At 42.1% G+C, this 17,526-nt stretch overlaps 2 protein-coding genes and 1 long non-coding RNA gene across 6 annotated transcripts in view; all 3 read right to left on the reverse strand.

Moving 5' to 3' along the window:
* The window catches only part of TBCA (tubulin folding cofactor A), a 211,483-nt gene extending 204,713 nt beyond the window's left edge, over nt 1–6,770 (reverse strand). Inside the window, exon 1 of the mRNA XM_055536636.1 lies at nt 6,626–6,770. Within this exon, the coding sequence (XP_055392611.1) occupies nt 6,626–6,755 (130 nt within the window). The 5' untranslated portion in view covers nt 6,756–6,770. The remainder of the gene's footprint in view (nt 1–6,625) is intronic.
* Nucleotides 6,771–8,413: 1,643 nt separating this feature from the next.
* LOC129620865 (uncharacterized) overlaps nt 8,414–17,526 on the reverse strand; it is a 56,901-nt gene continuing 47,788 nt past the window's right edge. For 3 of the 4 annotated variants that reach the window (XR_008698758.1, XR_008698757.1, XR_008698762.1), the window contains exon 6: nt 14,506–14,604. This is a non-coding gene — a long non-coding RNA (uncharacterized LOC129620865). Of the gene's footprint in view, nt 8,486–9,956; nt 10,015–14,505; nt 14,605–17,526 lie in introns of those variants that run through there. The other variant, XR_008698759.1, reaches the window with a different exon arrangement.
* LOC129620864 (putative uncharacterized protein C6orf52) lies at nt 13,028–13,715 on the reverse strand. The gene has a single exon (XM_055536638.1). It carries the CDS (start codon nt 13,626–13,628, stop codon nt 13,176–13,178), a length of 453 nt encoding a protein of 150 aa, XP_055392613.1. The 5' UTR covers nt 13,629–13,715; the 3' UTR covers nt 13,028–13,175.

A 17,526-nucleotide genomic window follows, 5' to 3' on the forward strand; every position in this document is an offset into this window, starting at 1 on the left:
AAAGTCTCTTAAGTAACTGCGCACAGCCTAATTAGTATGCATTATCAATTAACAAACTTAATAGCCGGCAGATTGATTAGATCCTCTGTTGCAGGGGCAGAGCTGAAGCGAAACAGAATGAAAAATCATTGCACGCATACACTGCAGCTTTGTTATTTTCTCAGATCCCCTCCTCCTCCTTCACATTCCTTTAATTAATGTATGCATATGGTTCTGCATACCTGGTAAACCCAAGCTTTTCCTGACTCGTTCATAAAGCTCATTCTTAAACAGAGGGAGTCCCTACTTCCCTTTCCTTTGGGGGGTTCTGCATATATCATTTTCACCCCTCTTCTTGCCCTTTTGCATAGCACTGAATTTTAAAGGGCTGCTTCTCCCAGCCTGATTATCTTCCGGGTGGTGGAAATGGGAGAGGAATACAAAGATGAGTGGGAAGCATGTGCTTTTTAACACAGAGGACCGCCCGGGAGTCACATCGGTGGGGCTTTGACGACCATAAAGCGCTTCTGGCAATTATTTCCAAAAAGAATAGTACAAATGGACTGTCCTGTTACATCTTGTCTATTTTTGATGGACTGGAAACAATATGAATAAATGAAGGAAAATCCACAATCCCTGAAAGCGGGGATCAAGCAAAAAAGAGTCACCAACTGCACTGTTCATAAAACACTGGCATTATAAGAATTTTACACCTTCCATAAACATTCAACACAAAATTCTAAAAAGACTTCTGAAGACATTTCCAACACCATAAATTGTCACCCTGTAGTGCTGGTTTGGGTTTTATTTTTCTATTTTAAACAAAGTAATGGTTCATGCCATATTTTATTTATTAGCTGTTCTTGGGTATAGTATCTTTCTGCTTCTATGTGGGAAGAGTCATAATTAGGATGTGCACGAGGCACAGAGAAGTTTATTACTTTTGAAGACAACCTGATGCTTGTGGTCTACTGACGCTCTCTCTAAAACCACTGCGGTTGCTCAGCCGCTCAGTCGTGTCTGAGTCTTTGCGACCCCATGAACTGCAGCATACCAGGCTTCCCTGTCCTTCACTATCTCCTGGAGTTTGCTCAGACGCATGTCCATTGAGTCGGTGATGCCATCCAACCAAGAATTAAAATCCCACAGCCTCCAGAACAAAAGACACAATTCAAAACCATATCAGTTTTCCTAGGTCTAGAAAACCTTTTCTTGACTGTCCCTCTAAAGGCAGCCTGTCCTGCCTGCCTGTCTGACTTCACCTCACATCGTTTTCCTCTTAACCCGTAATGTTTCAGCCACACCAGCCTTCTCACTTCCTGAGCACACAAAGCTCCTTCCTCTCACTGGCTTCCCTCACCCTGAATGCCCCTCCCTATTCTTACTATGGTTTCAGTGTGTCTGCCCTCTGATGCCCTCTTGCAACACCTACTGTCTTACTTGGGTTTCTCTTACCTTGGGCGTGGGGTATCTCTTCACGGATGCTCCAGCAAAGTGTAGCCAATGCTCCTTACCTTGGACAAGGGGTATCTCCTCACCGCCGCCCTTCCTGACCTTCAATGTGGGATAGCCCCTCTATGCCCTCCTGTGCCCTCTCAGCATGGGGTTGCTCCTCCCGCCCGCTGCCCCTGGCCTCAGGCTTAGGGGGGTGGGGTAGCTCCTCCTTAGTCAATCTAATCACACTAGGACCACAGCCTTGTCTAACACAATGAAACTATGGGCGGGTCATGGTGGAGAGATCTGACAGAATGTGGTCCATTGGAGAAGGGAATGGCAAACCACTTCAGTATTCTTGTCTTGAGAACCCCATGAACAGTATGAAAAGGCAAAAATGATAGGATACTGAAAGAGGAACTTCCCAGGTCAGTAGGTGCCCAATATGCTACTGGAGATCAGTGGAGAAATAACTCCAGAAAGAATGAAGGGATGTAGCCAAAGCAAAAACAATACCCAGCTGTGGGTGTGACTGGTGATAGAAGCAAGGTCTGATGCTGTAAAGAGCAATATTGCATAGGAACCTGGAATGTCAGGTCCATGAATCAAGGCAAATTGGAAGGGGTCAAACAAGAGATGGCAAGAGTGAATGTCAACATTCTAGGAATCAGCGAACTGAAATGGACTGGAATGGGTGAATTTAACTCAGATGACCATTATATCTACTACTGTGGGCAGGAATCCCTCAGAAGAAATGGAATAGCCATCGTGGTCAACAAAAGAGTCCGAAATGCAGTACTTGGATGCAATCTCAAAAACGACAGAATGATCTCTGTTCGTTTCCAAGGCAAACCATTCAATATCACAGTAATCCAAGTCTATGCCCCAACCAGTAATGCTGAAGAAGCTGAAGTTGAACGGTTCTATGAAGACCTACAAGACCTTTTAGAACTAACATCCAAAAAAGATGTCCTTTTCATTATAGGGGACTGGAATGCAAAAGTAGGAAGTCAAGAAACACCTGGAGTAACAGGCAAATTTGGCCTTGGAATACGGAATGAAGCAGGGCAAAGACTAATAGAGTTTTGCCAAGAAAATGCACTGGTCATAACAAACACCCTCTTCCAACAACACAAGAGAAGACTCTATACATGGACATCACCAGATGGTCAACACCAAAATCAGATTGATTATATTCTTTGCAGCCAAAGATGGAGAAGCTCTATACAGTCAGCAAAAACAAGACCAGGAGCTGACTGTGGCTCAGACCATGAACTCCTTATTGCCAAATTCAGACTTAAATTGAAGAAAGTAGGGAAAACCACTAGACCATTCAGGTATGACCTAAATCAAATCCCTTATGATTATACAGTGGAAGTGAGAAATAGATTTAAGGACCTAGATCTGATAGATAGCGTGCCTGATGAGCTATGGAATGAGGTTCGTGACATTGTACAGGAGACAGGGATCAAGACCATCCCCATGGAAAAGAAATGCAAAAAAGCAAAATGGCTGTCTGAGGAGGCCTTACAAATAGCTGTGAAAAGAAGAGAAGCAAAAAGCAAAGGAGAAAAGGAAAGATATAAACATCTGAATGCAGAGTTCCAAAGAATAGCAAGAAGAGATAAGAAAGCCTTCTTCAGCGATCAATGCAAAGAAATAGAGGAAAACAACAGAATGGGAAAGACTAGAGATCTCTTCAAGAAAATCAGAGATACCAAAGGAACATTTCATGCAAAGATGGGCTTGATAAAGGACAGAAATGGTATGGACCTAACAGAAGCAGAAGATATTAAGAAGAGATGGCAAGAATACACAGAAGAATTGTACAAAAAAGATCTTTATGACTCAGATAATCACGATGGTGTGATCACTCACCTAGAGCCAGACATCCTGGAATGTGAAGTCAAGTGGGCCTTAGAAAGCATCACTACAAACAAAGCTAGTGGAGGTGACAGAATTCCAGTTGAGCTATTCCAAATCCTGGAAGATGATGCTGTGAAAGTGCTACACTCAATATGCCAGCAAATTTGGAAAACTCAGCAGTGGCCACAGGACTGGAAAAGGTCAGTTTTCATTCCAATCCCAAAGAAAGGCAATGCCAAAGAATGCTCAAACTACCGCACAATTGCACTCATCTCACACGCTAGTAAAGTAATGCTCAAAATTCTCCAAGCCAGGCTTCAGCAATATGTGAACCATGAACTTCCTGATGTTCAAGCTGGTTTTAGAAAAGGCAGAGGAACCAGAGACCAAACTGCCAACATCCACTGGATCATGGAAAAAGCAAGAGAGTTCCAGAAAAACATCTATTTCTGCTTTATTGACTATGCCAAAGCCTTAGACTGTGTGGATCACAATAAACTGTGGAAAATTCTGAAAGAGATGGGAATACAAGACCTGCCTGATCTGCCTCTTGAGAAATTTGTATGCAGGTCAGGAAGCAACAGTTAGAACTGGACATGGAACAACAGACTGGTTCCAAATAGGAAAAGGAGTACGTCAAGGCTGTATATTGTCACCCTGTTAATTTAACTTATATGCAGAGTACATCATGAGAAACGCTGAACTGGAAGAAACATAAGCTGGAATCAAGATTGCCGGGAGAAATATCAATAACCTCAGATATGCAGATGACACCACCCTTATGGCAGAAAGTGAAGAGGAACTCAAAAGCCTCTTGATGAAGGTGAAAGTGGAGAGTGAAAAAATTGGCTTAAAGCTCAACATTCAGAAAACGAAGATCATGGCATCCGGTCCCATCACTTCATGGGAAATAGATGGGGAAACAGTGGAAACAGTGTCAGACTTTATTTTTCTGGACTCCAAAATCACTACAGATGGTGACTGCAGCCATGAAATTAAAAGACGCTTACTCCTTGGAAGAAAAGTTATGAACAACCTAGACAGCATATTCAAAAGCAGAGACATTACTTTGCCAACAAAGGTTTGTCGAGTCAAGGCTATGGTTTTTCCTGTGGTCATGTATGGATGTGAGAGTTGGACTGTGAAGAAGGCTGAGCACCGAAGAATTGATGCTTTTGAACTGTGGTGTTGGAGGAGACTCTTGAGAGTCGCTTGGACTGCAAGGAGATCCAACCAGTCCATTCTGAAGGAGATCAGCCCTGGGATTTCTTTGGAAGGAATGATGCTAAAGCTGAAACTCTAGTACTTTGGCCAGCTCATGCGAAGAGTTGACTCATTGGAAAAGACTCTGATGCTGGGAGGGATTGGGGGCAAGAGGAGAAGGGGATGACAGAGGATGAGGTGGCTGGATGGCATCACTGACTCGATGGACGTGACTCTGAGTGAACTTCGGGAGCTGGTGATGGACAGGGAGGCCTGGCGTGCTGCGATTCATGGGGTCGCAAAGAGTGGGACAGGACTGAGCGACTGATCTGATTTGATTCTTACTATGCTTTACCTTTTCTTATCATGCAGGTCTCAGCTCAAATATCACCTCCCAAGAGCGGCCTTGCCCAATCTCCCAATCTAAAGTAATGTCCACTCCCCTCATCTGACCACCAGGATTTTTTTCATCACTATTGTATTAATATCATAGCTCTTCCACTGTCTTACATGATCTTACTTATCTGCTTCTTTATTTAATATATTCGTCCCTTCTAAGAGCACAAACTTCTTGTTGGGAAGGACCTCAATTGTTTATTCCTGGTTATTTGGCTTCACCACTGAGCACAGTACCAGCACATTTTGGGAGTTTAATAAATGTTTGTTGAATACAATGTGATAGAATAAAAAGTAGAAAATAAGGAGTGGGGATTAATGTATATGTGTATGGAAGAGAAAAGAGGGTCAACACTGAACCCAGAGTAACACCAACAATTATTAAACAAACAAGCCCATGGGCAAAAGACACATCTCCAAAGGAGGTATAAGAATAACCTATAAACACATGTGAAGATATTCATCTTTAGCCATTAGGGAAACAAAAATCAAAGCCACGATGAGATACCCACTAGGACAGCTAGAATAAAAAAAACAAACAAGTATTGGGAGAAATTGAGACTTCCATACACGGCTGGTGGAAATGTAAAATGATATACCCTCTGCAGAAGAAAAGTCTGATAGTTCCTCAAAATGTTAAATACAGAGGTACATCGTGATAATGCACTCAGTGGTGTTCGACTCTGCAATTCTGTGAACTGTAGCCCACCAGGCTCCTCCATCCGTGGAATTCTCCAGGCAAGAATACTAGAGTGGGTAGGCATTCCCTTCTCCAGGGGAATCTTCCTGATCCAAGGATGGAACCCGGGTCTCCTGAATTGCAGGCAGATTCTTTATCATCTGGGCCACCAGGGAAGCCCTAGAGGTTCCATTTGACCTAGTAATTCCACTCTGAAATATATACCCTAGAGAAATTAAAACATATGTCCACACAAAAATTTGACCATGACTGTTTCTAGCAGCATTATTCATTATAGCAAAAAAAAGAAACACCCCAAAGTCCATCAACTGACAAGCGCATAAATAAAATGTGATCTAACCATACCATGGATAAGTAATACGACTTGACCATAAAAAGGAATGGCAAGCTGACAAATGCTACAACATGAATAAACCTTATGCTAAGTCAAAGAAGCCAGTCACAAAAGACCACGTATTATATGATTCCATTTATATGAAACGTCTAGAAGAGGCCACTCTACACAGACAGGCAGTGGGCAATGACACCAGAAAGGGCCTCAGGAAGCAACATCAACCAGAGCTGAAGCCCTCAGGGCCTCGGGGAGGCGGCGCAAATACTGGCTTCAGAATCGCCCCCGCGCACCTCCCGCTTTCATGGCAGTGAGCACCCACCCCCACCAAGCCCTGACCCTGGCACAGAATGGCCCTCGGAGGCCGCAGCAGATCCTACCTGCTGGCAGGTCCCAGGAAGCACCGCAAGATTCGAGGGCTGGGAGGCACGCGCAGGTGCGGCTGCTCCCAGAGGGTAGGAGGCAGGGAGCTTGCGCCCCGGCACAAGGCTGGGGAGGCTGGGTGAGCATGCGGGAGGGCGGGTAGCGGAGGAGGCCGGCCGTGCCCAGAGCAGGGCACGTGGCGAGGTCACAGGCTCTAGGAGCACGAAGAGGGCTTCACCCAGCTGGAGCCTGGCCTTCTGGGAGACAAGCTCTCCCAGATCCAAGCTGACTGACTCTGCGCCTTACGACCTCCCCTTCCTCCCGCCATCTTCCCAGGATCCATCCCTACTCACTTCTGGAGTCCTCCTGTTTGTCTTCCCCGTGTCGATCCCCCTTCAACCTGCGAGCCCCAGAAAGGAGCGGGCCACAGCTGGGTGACCCCAATGCCTGACCGCCCCCACCTGAGAACAGAGCCTCTGCCATAACATGGAGTCTAGTACAGCGGATTTAAATGTTTTGTCTTATGCCCAAATTAATAGAGCTCCCTTCTCTCAGGTGGGGCTCGTGGGGCTGGGGAGGGTGGAAAGAAGGAGAGGGCTGGAGAACAGGCTGCAGAAATGGAGGGGCAGGAGAGGAAGGGCCTGTCCTGACCTAGGTTCCGCGGTCCTAAGAACTGTGGTTTCCTGGCTCGAGCACAATCATGCAGTCTCAGAGCAGCTCTGAGATTTCCTCAAGGGTGGGGTCTGTGTCCCATTCATTTTCAACCTCCCTGCTTAGGATTCCCCAACTTTAGGTTCCCAGTAAAATGCTTTTCAGCTAAGTTAAACGGGTGGGAGGCAGCCTGAGGTGGTTAGTCCCCCAAGGCATTCCTCCTCAACTGTGCTCCTTCTGGGCCCCCTTCTGGGAGTGCTTTTCTGATTAAGACCCTTTGCTGGTACAGATGAAGCTATTTGTAGGGCAGGACGAGCATGTGTGTGCCGGGGGTGAATTGGGAGATTGGGATTGATGTATGTGCACTGCCATGTGTAAAAGAGCTAGTGGGAAGCTGCTGTGTCACAGGGAGCTCGGCTTGGTGCTCAGTGATGGCCAAGAAGGGTAGGATTGGGGGGAGGCTCTAGAGAGAGAAGATGGATGTATACCTATAGCTAATTCACTTTGTTGTACAGCAGGAACTAGCACAATACCCTAATAATAATGATAAATTATGGATAGCCCTCCAGTTCAGTGAATATGTGCTGTGCTTAGTCGCTCAGTCGTGTCCAACTCTTTGCGACCCCATGGACTACAGCGCACCAGGCTTCTCTGTCCTTCACTATCTTCTGGGGTTTAAGTATATGGTGACATTTAAGTCTGTACTACATAATTTTAATGTATTCCACAAATGAGAGACTCTGAGACTTCCTTCAAGAAGACTTCATTGTTTATTAAGTAACATATAAGGAGAATGGCAGTAAGGCTAGTGGGAGCACAAAAGCTAGTTTCTTTTTCAGTCACTTTGTCTCTAAAAGGAAGGGGAAGCTAGTTTAACACAGGGGCTTGATGCTTCTCATTGAGGCAGGGACAGTAAGTTCATACTTACTGAGTACTTACTAACCACAAATCATTGTGCTAAGCACTTTATACTGCATATACACTTTAACACTACAAGAGAAGTACTATTTTCATCCCCATTTTACTGATGAAGAAACAGAAATTTAGAGAATTAACTTCCACTCATGAAACCATCAAAGGTTTCTAGATCTGCTTCCTACTGCGAGGCCTTTGTCCGTTCTCTTCCTTCAGCCTCATAATTGCAGCTGCCATTTTTGAGCACCCACTAGGTAGAAGCAATGTGAAATTCACATACATCAATTCACTTTAATCTTCAAACTCTGAAGGAGTTTCCTATCATCCTCATTTTATAAATGAACAAACAGAGGCTCAGAGAAGTGACTTGCCAAGATGACACGGCTAGCAATGGAGGAGGGTTTCAAACTGACCCCAAAGCCTGTCTCTTGACTAGGGCTCGAATGGTCTCTTCTCTGTCCCCCATGACACTGTTACTCCCTCCCTCTTGGTACCAGTGTCATTCTATCATGCAAGTTCACTGAAGATAGAGATGGTATACACTCACCAAATACTTAGCAGGTACCTTGTGTGTAGTCACTGAATCTTCCCCGGGGTCTAGCATGTAGCTGGTGCTTCATAAATGCCATCTGAACTGCAGCACAGTTCTTAAGATCAACATGAAACAAACCACCACTTACAGTCAATATTTTAATATACTATATAATTATCCCCCCTTACCTTGCCCCAAGTTTTTGCCTAAGTAACATGGTATTTATTACACAGGTTATCATTGTTTTGGATATGTTAAAGGCTGAACAAATGTAGAATTTCACTAGGACAGGTCAATGGCACAAAACTCTGAATAGTAATGGGGAATTGTGGCAGTTTCAGGTCAGAAATCTATAACATTTTGAGGCAGAGAAAAGCCAAGAGGCTATTAACCATGTGTTCTTTCTCTAGAGCTAGCAACATACCCTCTAGATGCTTTAAGATTATAAATAGCCACTCTAACCCTTTTTAATTTTAACACCGCTGATAAGATATAATTGTTCAAAGTGGAAAAGAAAAAAAGATCACTCTTCATTATTTAATGCAAATGAACCAAATTGGAAAAAATTACATGTTTCCTTCCCTGAAAAAACTGTCTCTTGTTTTTATCATACTCAGTCCTTTGTTTTATATAGTTTACACTCGGTTCAGAAAATGCCTGTCTAAATTTGCTTTCTTAGCTTAAGTTACTAACCCCTTGTTCTTGTATTTGACACTAACTCAAATAGCCTTGAAACAATTATCCTCTCTATTCCCTTCAGAATTGTCTATACTTTAATGAGTTCCCACTTAATCTCTTCTTTTCCAAAGAAGACCACTCTGAATAGCTAAAATCCTTAAATCCCCGGGTGGCTCTCTTTGCCCTCTGTTGTACCTTCTCCATTTCTATAATATCCTTTTATAATAAGGTGACTGGAACTGTGCATAGTATTCCAAATGTGGCTTCATCAGTCCTCACAAAGAACCCAGATAATTCCTGGGATTTACGTTCAACCCCTGTTCTTAATCATCCCAAAATGGGGGCTCTCAGGGTGTCTTTATTGCCATTAAACTCTGAAATAGAGTTTCTTTCTATTCCCCTTTTATCCATTCAATTTTCTAATTTCCAAACACACTAAGGGAGTCTGGACCACTCTGGCAACTATATATATATATATATATATATATATATATATATATTTCAACAATCCTGGGGCAAAAAGAAAGTGTCTATGTCCTTCAGTCACGTTCATTTTGGAGAGCAGAGGCTAGAGACTCTTTCTTCAGTAGCCAGTGACTGAAAGAGGATCCCTGCTGCAGGAGATTAACATGGGGCTTTCCTCTGCACTGATCTCATCACTTCCGCCTCCCTAGCATCTTCTTCAGAGGAGAGGTGGAGTCTAAAGCCAAAGATGACCCCAGAGGGGAGGAAAAACAGCACATGCTCCTCAAAGATGTATATTCTTCAGTAGAAAATTTGGTGAATGCAGGTTTTTGAAAAGATCCCTAAAACCCAAAGAATACAAATGCTTCAAATGGCTTGCATCTAATCTCAAGTATGCACACCTGCACACACACAGATACACACACACACACACACACACTTACCTTCTATATTCCAGCTATTCAATTTGAAACATGATCTCAGTCCTCTTGGGGCTTCAGTCTTGTGTGGAAAAAAGACATTAATCAAATGAACACTTAAAGAAATATACAACATAAAATAAGCTTTCAGAGAAGCCTGATCCAGTCTGAAGGATCAAGGAAGGCTTCCCCAAGGAAGTAACAGAACTGATACCGGAGTAATGATTAAGAGGTATTGCGTTGGCTTGGAGTTAGGGGTGGGCTGACCATTCCAGGCAAAATAAACCACATATGCAAAGGCCCTATGGCTTTTTAGGGAAATGAAACAATATCAATTTTCTGGAGGGCAGAGTGAAGAGAATGGTATATAAGAGCAGAGACAGGCCAAACCCATTCCATGGTAAGGATTTTTTGCCCCCTATGATCAATGAAGAACCACTGAAGAATATAAATTAGGGGAATGTTTTTTTAATTTTTTTGTTGGAGTACAGTTGATTTACAATGTTATGTTACAATGTTATGTTAGTTTCTGCTGCAAAGTGAATCAGTTATACATATATTTATATATATACATATATTTTTTAGATTTTTTCCCATATAGGTAATTACAGAGTGTTAAGTAGAGTTTCCTGTGCTATACAATAGGTATTTATTAGCTATCTATTTTATATATAATAGTAGTATTATATGTCAATCCAAAGCTCCCAATTTATCTCTCCCCTCCATTCCCCCTGGTAACCATAAGTTTTCTACATCTGTGACTCTTTTTTTTGTAAATAAGTTCATTTGAACCATTTTTTTTTTTAGATTCCACATATAAACAATATCATATGATATTTGTCTTTGTCTTTATCTGACTTACTTCATTCAGTACGATAATCTCTAGGTCCATCCATGTTGCTGCAAATGACATTATTTCATTCTTTTTTTACAGCTAAGTAATATTCCATCTTCTCTATCCATTCATGTGTTGATGGACATTTAGACTGCTTCCATGTCTTGGCTACTATAAATAGTGCTGAAATGAACTTTGGGGTGCATGCATCTTCTTGAACTATAGTTTTCCCCAGGTGTATACCCAGGAGTGGGATTGCTGGGTCATAGAGTAGCTCTATTTTAGTTTTTCAAGGAGACTCCACACTAGTCTCCATAGTTGTTGTTTACATCCCCACCAGTTTACATCCCCACTGACAGTGCAGAAGGATTACCTTTCCTCTACACCCTCTCTAGCATTTACTGCTTGTCAATTTTTTTTTTTTTATGATGGCCATTCTGACCTATGTGAGGTGGTATCTCAGTATAGTTTTGATTTGCATTTCTCTAATAATTACTGATGTTGATCATCTTTTCATGTGATCTTTTTTGGAGAAATGTCTATACAGAGTTAAGTAACCAACAAGGGATTAATCCCCAAAATGTGGAACAGTTCATGCAGCTCAATAACAGAAAAACACAAATAACCCAATCAAAAAATAGGGGAGTGTTTTGAAAGCATATTTGTATCTTGAAAAGTTCTTCCAGGCTGGTATGATCAGAGGGCATGGCAAGTGCCCATGATGTACCATGCCACACCCCCTTGAGCCTCCTGGCTTCAGCAAAGCTGCAGGGGACAGCTCCATATGCCACTGTCAGGGTCCCACAGTGTTTAGAGTTGCGGACTAAAGGAAGCCCACGTTTAAGGGAAGGGAGATGAGACTCTACCTGTTAATTGGAAGACTGTCAAAAAAACTTGACATAGTAACGTGCTTTGGGAGTAGACCCTATAAATGAATTCCTAGCTTTGCTTCATTTTCAATGTCAAGACACTCAAATGAGAGAATATAGCCTTTCCTGGAATGCTCCTATGAGGGTCTGATATTTACTAACCCATCAAGATGCATGACTAACTCTTGTCTCATTGTTGTTCCTGCTCATTATGGGGGACCTTGATACTAAAGCAGTGAGGAGATAGGGAAGAATTGAGAATCTAAGAGTCTATCCAAGAGTCATGCATATCAGGGAAAACAGCCAACTCCTTCCTTGTGAAAGAGGCTGCCTTAATCAAGAGAAAGTAGAAGGAAAAATATATTAATGACATATTCAAGTTTTTGAAATTGAACTTAGAAATAGTGAGGTTAATGATTTATTTTTCAATATTTGTATTGACTACTTTGCTCTCACAAATGTCAAGCCATTTATTCTATGGTTAAGGTGTTCATATTTTTCAGTGGAAGTACTTCCTTTTAAATGTTAAGAAGTATCAACACTAAAATCAATTCATTTTCTCCTTTTGTTAAAATTAGAATATCATAGCAGGACACAATCTAATTGATGTTAACAGGGATCTGTGCAAAAAAGGAGATCTGAAGTCTTCTATTTGATTTTCCTTTTAAGACTCACAACTGAATAATAGTATCTATTTTGAACTCATCTATGTTCATTGATCTAACTTGTCACAAATCAATCAATAGTTAATCAATATGTTCTCTGAACTAAGCAATGAATTTGGAAACACTCAATTCAAATCCTAACACCACTATGGTGACCTCACTCCAGCCACTTATCCTTAGTTAAACTGCTTCTCATTTAATCTGTCAATAATAGCACTGCTATTTTTTCCATCACAAAAATAAGTTGATTCATAAAGTATAACCTCCAATGCATAGTTATTTTCTCCTGAGAGTCTGGACCTGTAATTACAGAAGCAGCTAAGAAGAGGAAAATTAGGGTAATGTAAATTCAACATGTAGATTTACTCTGGGTGGGAACACTAAGACTACAAGTGCTGAATGAGATTTTGGCTGCTGTCCAGCCAAGTTAGCTGCCTGTTTTAATAATAAAATAATAATTTTCAGAAAGACAAAACAGAATCCAGGGTCTTTATAATGTATCATCGATGTACACAATATAATCCAAATGTATAAATACATTTTAAAACTGTGACCAAGATTCAAGAGAAAATGAAATCAATGAACATCAACTCAAAGATGACCCACAAACTGAAATTAGTAGACAAGGAGTTAAAATAGTTGTTAGAACTATGTTCAAGAACATAAAAGAAAATATGCTTTTAATGAATGAACAAATAGGAAATCGCAGCAGAGAAATAGGAACTATTTTTTTTTTTTTTGAACGTGCTGGTAACGTTTATTTACACTACATTCTCTCAAGAATCTGTATTTATACACACAATCCAGTGCCTTCCTGGGAGAACTTTTTAAACAAAAACAAAACAAGACACAATAAATATGGTAGTTGGGTAGCTTAATGAGCATCTTGCTCTTGGAGAGTCTTGTCTGGGATTTCTGAGTGCACTGTATCGAGAGGCTGCCAGTGGCAATTCATGAGAGATTGGTAGAGCTCTTCACTTTTCACCATAAATTCTTTGTTGAGTTCCTCAATATTCAAGTGGAGATTTGGATCTTCTAGTGAATCTTCATCTTGGTTTTCAGCTACAGATGTGGTTTCCTTGGGTGGAAGCGAAGTCTCAGAGGGGTGTCCGGAGGTCTCACACGCAGAATAAAGGTTGGGTCCATTTCCACCCGTCCCGCGGCCAGAGCTGTAGCCAGGAGGGTAACCGCCCTGCTGTTGCTCGTACCGGCTGCCGAAGGGGTGAGGCTGGCAGGACGGGAAGTCTGGCTTCACTCTTTGCCAATACCAGTAATAAGTATCCTGTTGAGTTGAGCCCAAACCTGCAAAACTCTCCTGTCCAGCCATTTATCCAGACCCTTGATAAAATGACTGGGAATCCACAGTTTTAACCCCCGCATCAAAGATCCCAGCCCCTGGTCTAAACCTTCTCAAGCCCCAGAAATAGGAACTATTTAAAAGAAGAGTCAAATGTGAATCTTAGAAGTGAAAAATAAAATACCTAAAATAAAAATTCACTGGTTGGGCTTAGGAGAAGAATAGAGATGACAAAGAAGAAAGTCAGTGAACGTGAAGCTTAATCAACAGAAATTATTCATCCCAAAAAAGAGAGAGAAAAGACATTGAAAAACATGAACAGATCCCCAAGAATCTGTGGAACAATATCAGAAAGTTTAAAACATGTGAAATTATAGTCCCAAGACTTGACAAGCAGGATATGGATCAGAAAAAAGTAATAATGACCCAAATTGCCAAAATCTAGCACAAGATATAAATCTATAGATTCAAGAAGTTCAGCAAACCATAGTATGAAAAAATACAAAGAATAACTACTTCTATGTACATCATAAACTCCTGAGAACCAAAGAGAAAGAAAATCTTGAAAGTAGCTACAGAAAAATAGTGCATTACACACAGAGAAACAATGGTAAGAATTAAGGTTGACTTCTTGTCAGAAACAGTGAAGACCAAGAGAAATATTTAAAATGCTGAAAGAGAAACACCACTGTTAACCCAGAATTCTATATCCAGCAAAAATATTCTCTAAGAATGAAGACAAAATAAAGATGTTTTCAGAACACTGTGGAAAAATATATCTTTTAAACTCTAGTTGAACTAACTCACTGTTAATTTAAAATATAAACACTTATATGTAAATCAACTTTACTTCAGTAAAAATATTTTTCTCTTGATACTCCCAACTATTCTTTCATTTTATTTTGGCTAACTCACCTCTGTGAGGGATTCCCTGGTGGCTCAGAGGCTAAAGAATATGCCTGCAATGCAGGAGACCTGAGTTCGATCCCTGGGTTGTGAAGATCCCCTGAGAAGAAAACGGCAGCCCGCTTCAGTATTATTGCCTGGAAAATCCCATGGACGGAGGAGCCTGGCGGGCTACAGTCCATACGGTTGCAGAGTTGGACAGGACTGAGCGATTTCACTTTCACTTTTCACTTTCAGCTCACCTCTGTACACAAATTTCCCACTTCTGCCTTCTCTTTTCTCCTATCAAAAAGTATTAAAAACTTATTGACTGAACTGTAATAAAGAGGCATAATTTTGAGCAAATATTCTGTGCCAGGATCTTTCTTCAACTATTACATTTAATCCTTATCCTTACCGACAGTTAGGGTTGGTATTATCAGGACAAAATTACAGATGAGAAAATAAGCTGAGAGAAAGTAATTATCAGTAGTGTGTCCAAGGTCACAAAGCTTGGACCCAAGTAGAGGTCCTTGATGCTTAATAATATTTCATGGCCAAGTATACATAGCTTGAAAATTGACTAAGTCCCTGAAGGATCCTTCTAAGACCTGTTTATACTATTTAAGTAAATCTTGGTGTTTTTTTAAAGGAAAAATTTCAGGCCAGCACTCTGATAGAGTCTGTTAATGGCCTGGTGACGGGCTGTCCTCTTCCCTCGCCCACAATCGCCTTCCTTTAGCAAGAGACAATACCCCAGCAGCCCCCAGGCACAGCACTGTATCTCCCAGCCTCCTTTGAAGCCAGGGATGGGCTGTGTGACGAAGACTGGGCAAATGGGATAGGAGTGGGTTTGAAAATAACCAGAATTCAACTTTCCGCCAAGTTCTTAAAGGAAAAAAACACTTGCCTTACATTCCCTAATCTGTTTCCTGAGACCTAGAAAGCAAACAAGAGCCCCCGCCTTAAACCTGGTGACATGTGAAAGGCAGCGTAAGCAGCCTGTCTGCCAGTCTTCAAGGGTGGCACTGGGTAGCTGGATTGGGTGTGGAATACCTTCAAACAATTTAAAGAAAACCAAAAGATGAAGAAATCAAGGCATCTGCTAAAAACCCGAGTACATGGCCACCGCTCTGATGTTGGCATTTTACTTAACCTCTCAAGGCTGTTTCTCCTTCTCAAAAATAGGGTAATCATTTTACTTTCCTCATAGGGCTGGTCTCAGGGTGGGATAAGATAATATTTATAAACATGAACACAGGGCCTGGCCCAGAGTTACAGCCGACATGTGTTACACGTATTGTGTGTCACGAGACTGGATGCTATAAAAGATTCTTTTCCTTCAAGTACTGAGTGCCCGCAGGCTGCAGAGAACATCTGCTTAATGAACGCTACATGTGGAGACGAAGAATACACACTGCTAAGACAGGTGGGAATGATGTCAAAGGCTGCATTTTTATCCTTATTTGAACCTCTTTTTTCTCACCATTCTCAATGCTTCATCCCTTTTAAAAGAATGTAGGGTGATTTTAGAAACATTTTCTTCTATAGTTCTGAATGATATAAATATCTTTATTTATCTATCTTTTTGCAGCCCCATGGACTATAGCCCACCAGGCTCCTCTGTCCATGGGATTCTCCAGGCAAGAATACTGGAGTGGGTAACCATTTCGTTCTCCAGGGGTCGAACCAGGGTCTCCTGCATTGCAGGCAGATTCTTCATTGTCTGAGCCACCCGGGAAGCCCTTCTATTTATCTATTGTCTATCTATGCTCCAGGTAAATTCTTACAAAATTAATGTCTCGTTTTGAAGCAGCTCATTACTCAGATGCTAAATTACTATTTACCTGCTGTATTTCTAGATACTTCCCTCGTCCTCCCCCCACCGCCAATCTGAGCTTCTCTCAATTCTCTTTCAAAAGGATAGGTGATACCCTGAAAAGGGGACAGCATGGGATGACTGTTCAACATTCAATGCGTGTCTCCAGCACCAACAGAGGAAAGGTTAGAAATATAAGCACGGACCCTTGCTTATTGCAATTTCACACCCATGGCAAATGCCACAGGACTCAGGGCTGGCAGCAGGAATTAGTTCAAACCTGGCGGTAATGTTTTCTTCCCCCCACCCCCACCTCCTCTCTTCTCAGGGTAGCTGCCAGTTAATGCTCATAATATGTTAATTTACGGAAATAAGGAGTAAAGGAAGGATGAGGAGAGGAGGGCACGGGGAGAGCTAAAAGCAGGGAGGGGAGGGCCAGACTGGCAAAGGTGGAGGAAAAACCAGAGAGAAAATGATGAGACCATGGGCGAGAAGGGAAGAAGGGGCAGAGGACAGAGCAAGGCACAGTTTGGGCAGAAGTGGCGTCAACTTTTAAAGACAAAGGGAAAAGAAACAGTTGCACACATGAGGAACAACAGCCACTTCAATTTCCTCTCTCTAGCGATGATATAAGGATAATGGGGAGAAATACAGAGGCAATCTCAAAACTAATGAAGGGGCAAATCTGAGTCTAGACTCTCTTTTTTTAGCACCTGGAAAATTGGAAAAAGCATGATTTCTATCAGTTCTAAAGCAGTCATCTCCCTGCCTTGCCCCAGTCCTGCTTCTGGTGGTACATTACTCAGTTCAGTTGCTCAGTCGTGTCTGACCCTTTGTGACCCCATGGACTGCAGCACACCAGGCCTCCCTGTCCATCACCAACTCCCAGAGCTTGCTCAAACACGTATCCATGGAGTCAGTGATGCCATCCAACTATCTCATCCTCTGTCATCCCCTTTTCCTCCCGCCTTCAATTTTTCCCAGCATCAGGGTCTTTGCAAATGAGTCAACTCTTCGCATGAGGTGGCCAAAGTACTGGAGTTTCAACTTCAGCATCATTCCCTCCAAAGAAATCCCAGGGCTGATCTCCTTCAGAATGGACTGGTTGGATCTCCTTGCAGTCCAACGGGCTCTGAAGAGTCTTCTCCAACACCACAGTTCAAAAGCATCAATCCTTCAGCACTTCAGTTCAGTTCAGTTCAGTTTAGTCACTCAGTCGTGTCC

Source organism: Bubalus kerabau, chromosome 10 (genome assembly GCF_029407905.1).
Source record: "Bubalus kerabau isolate K-KA32 ecotype Philippines breed swamp buffalo chromosome 10, PCC_UOA_SB_1v2, whole genome shotgun sequence".
NCBI lineage: Eukaryota > Metazoa > Chordata > Mammalia > Artiodactyla > Bovidae > Bubalus > Bubalus kerabau.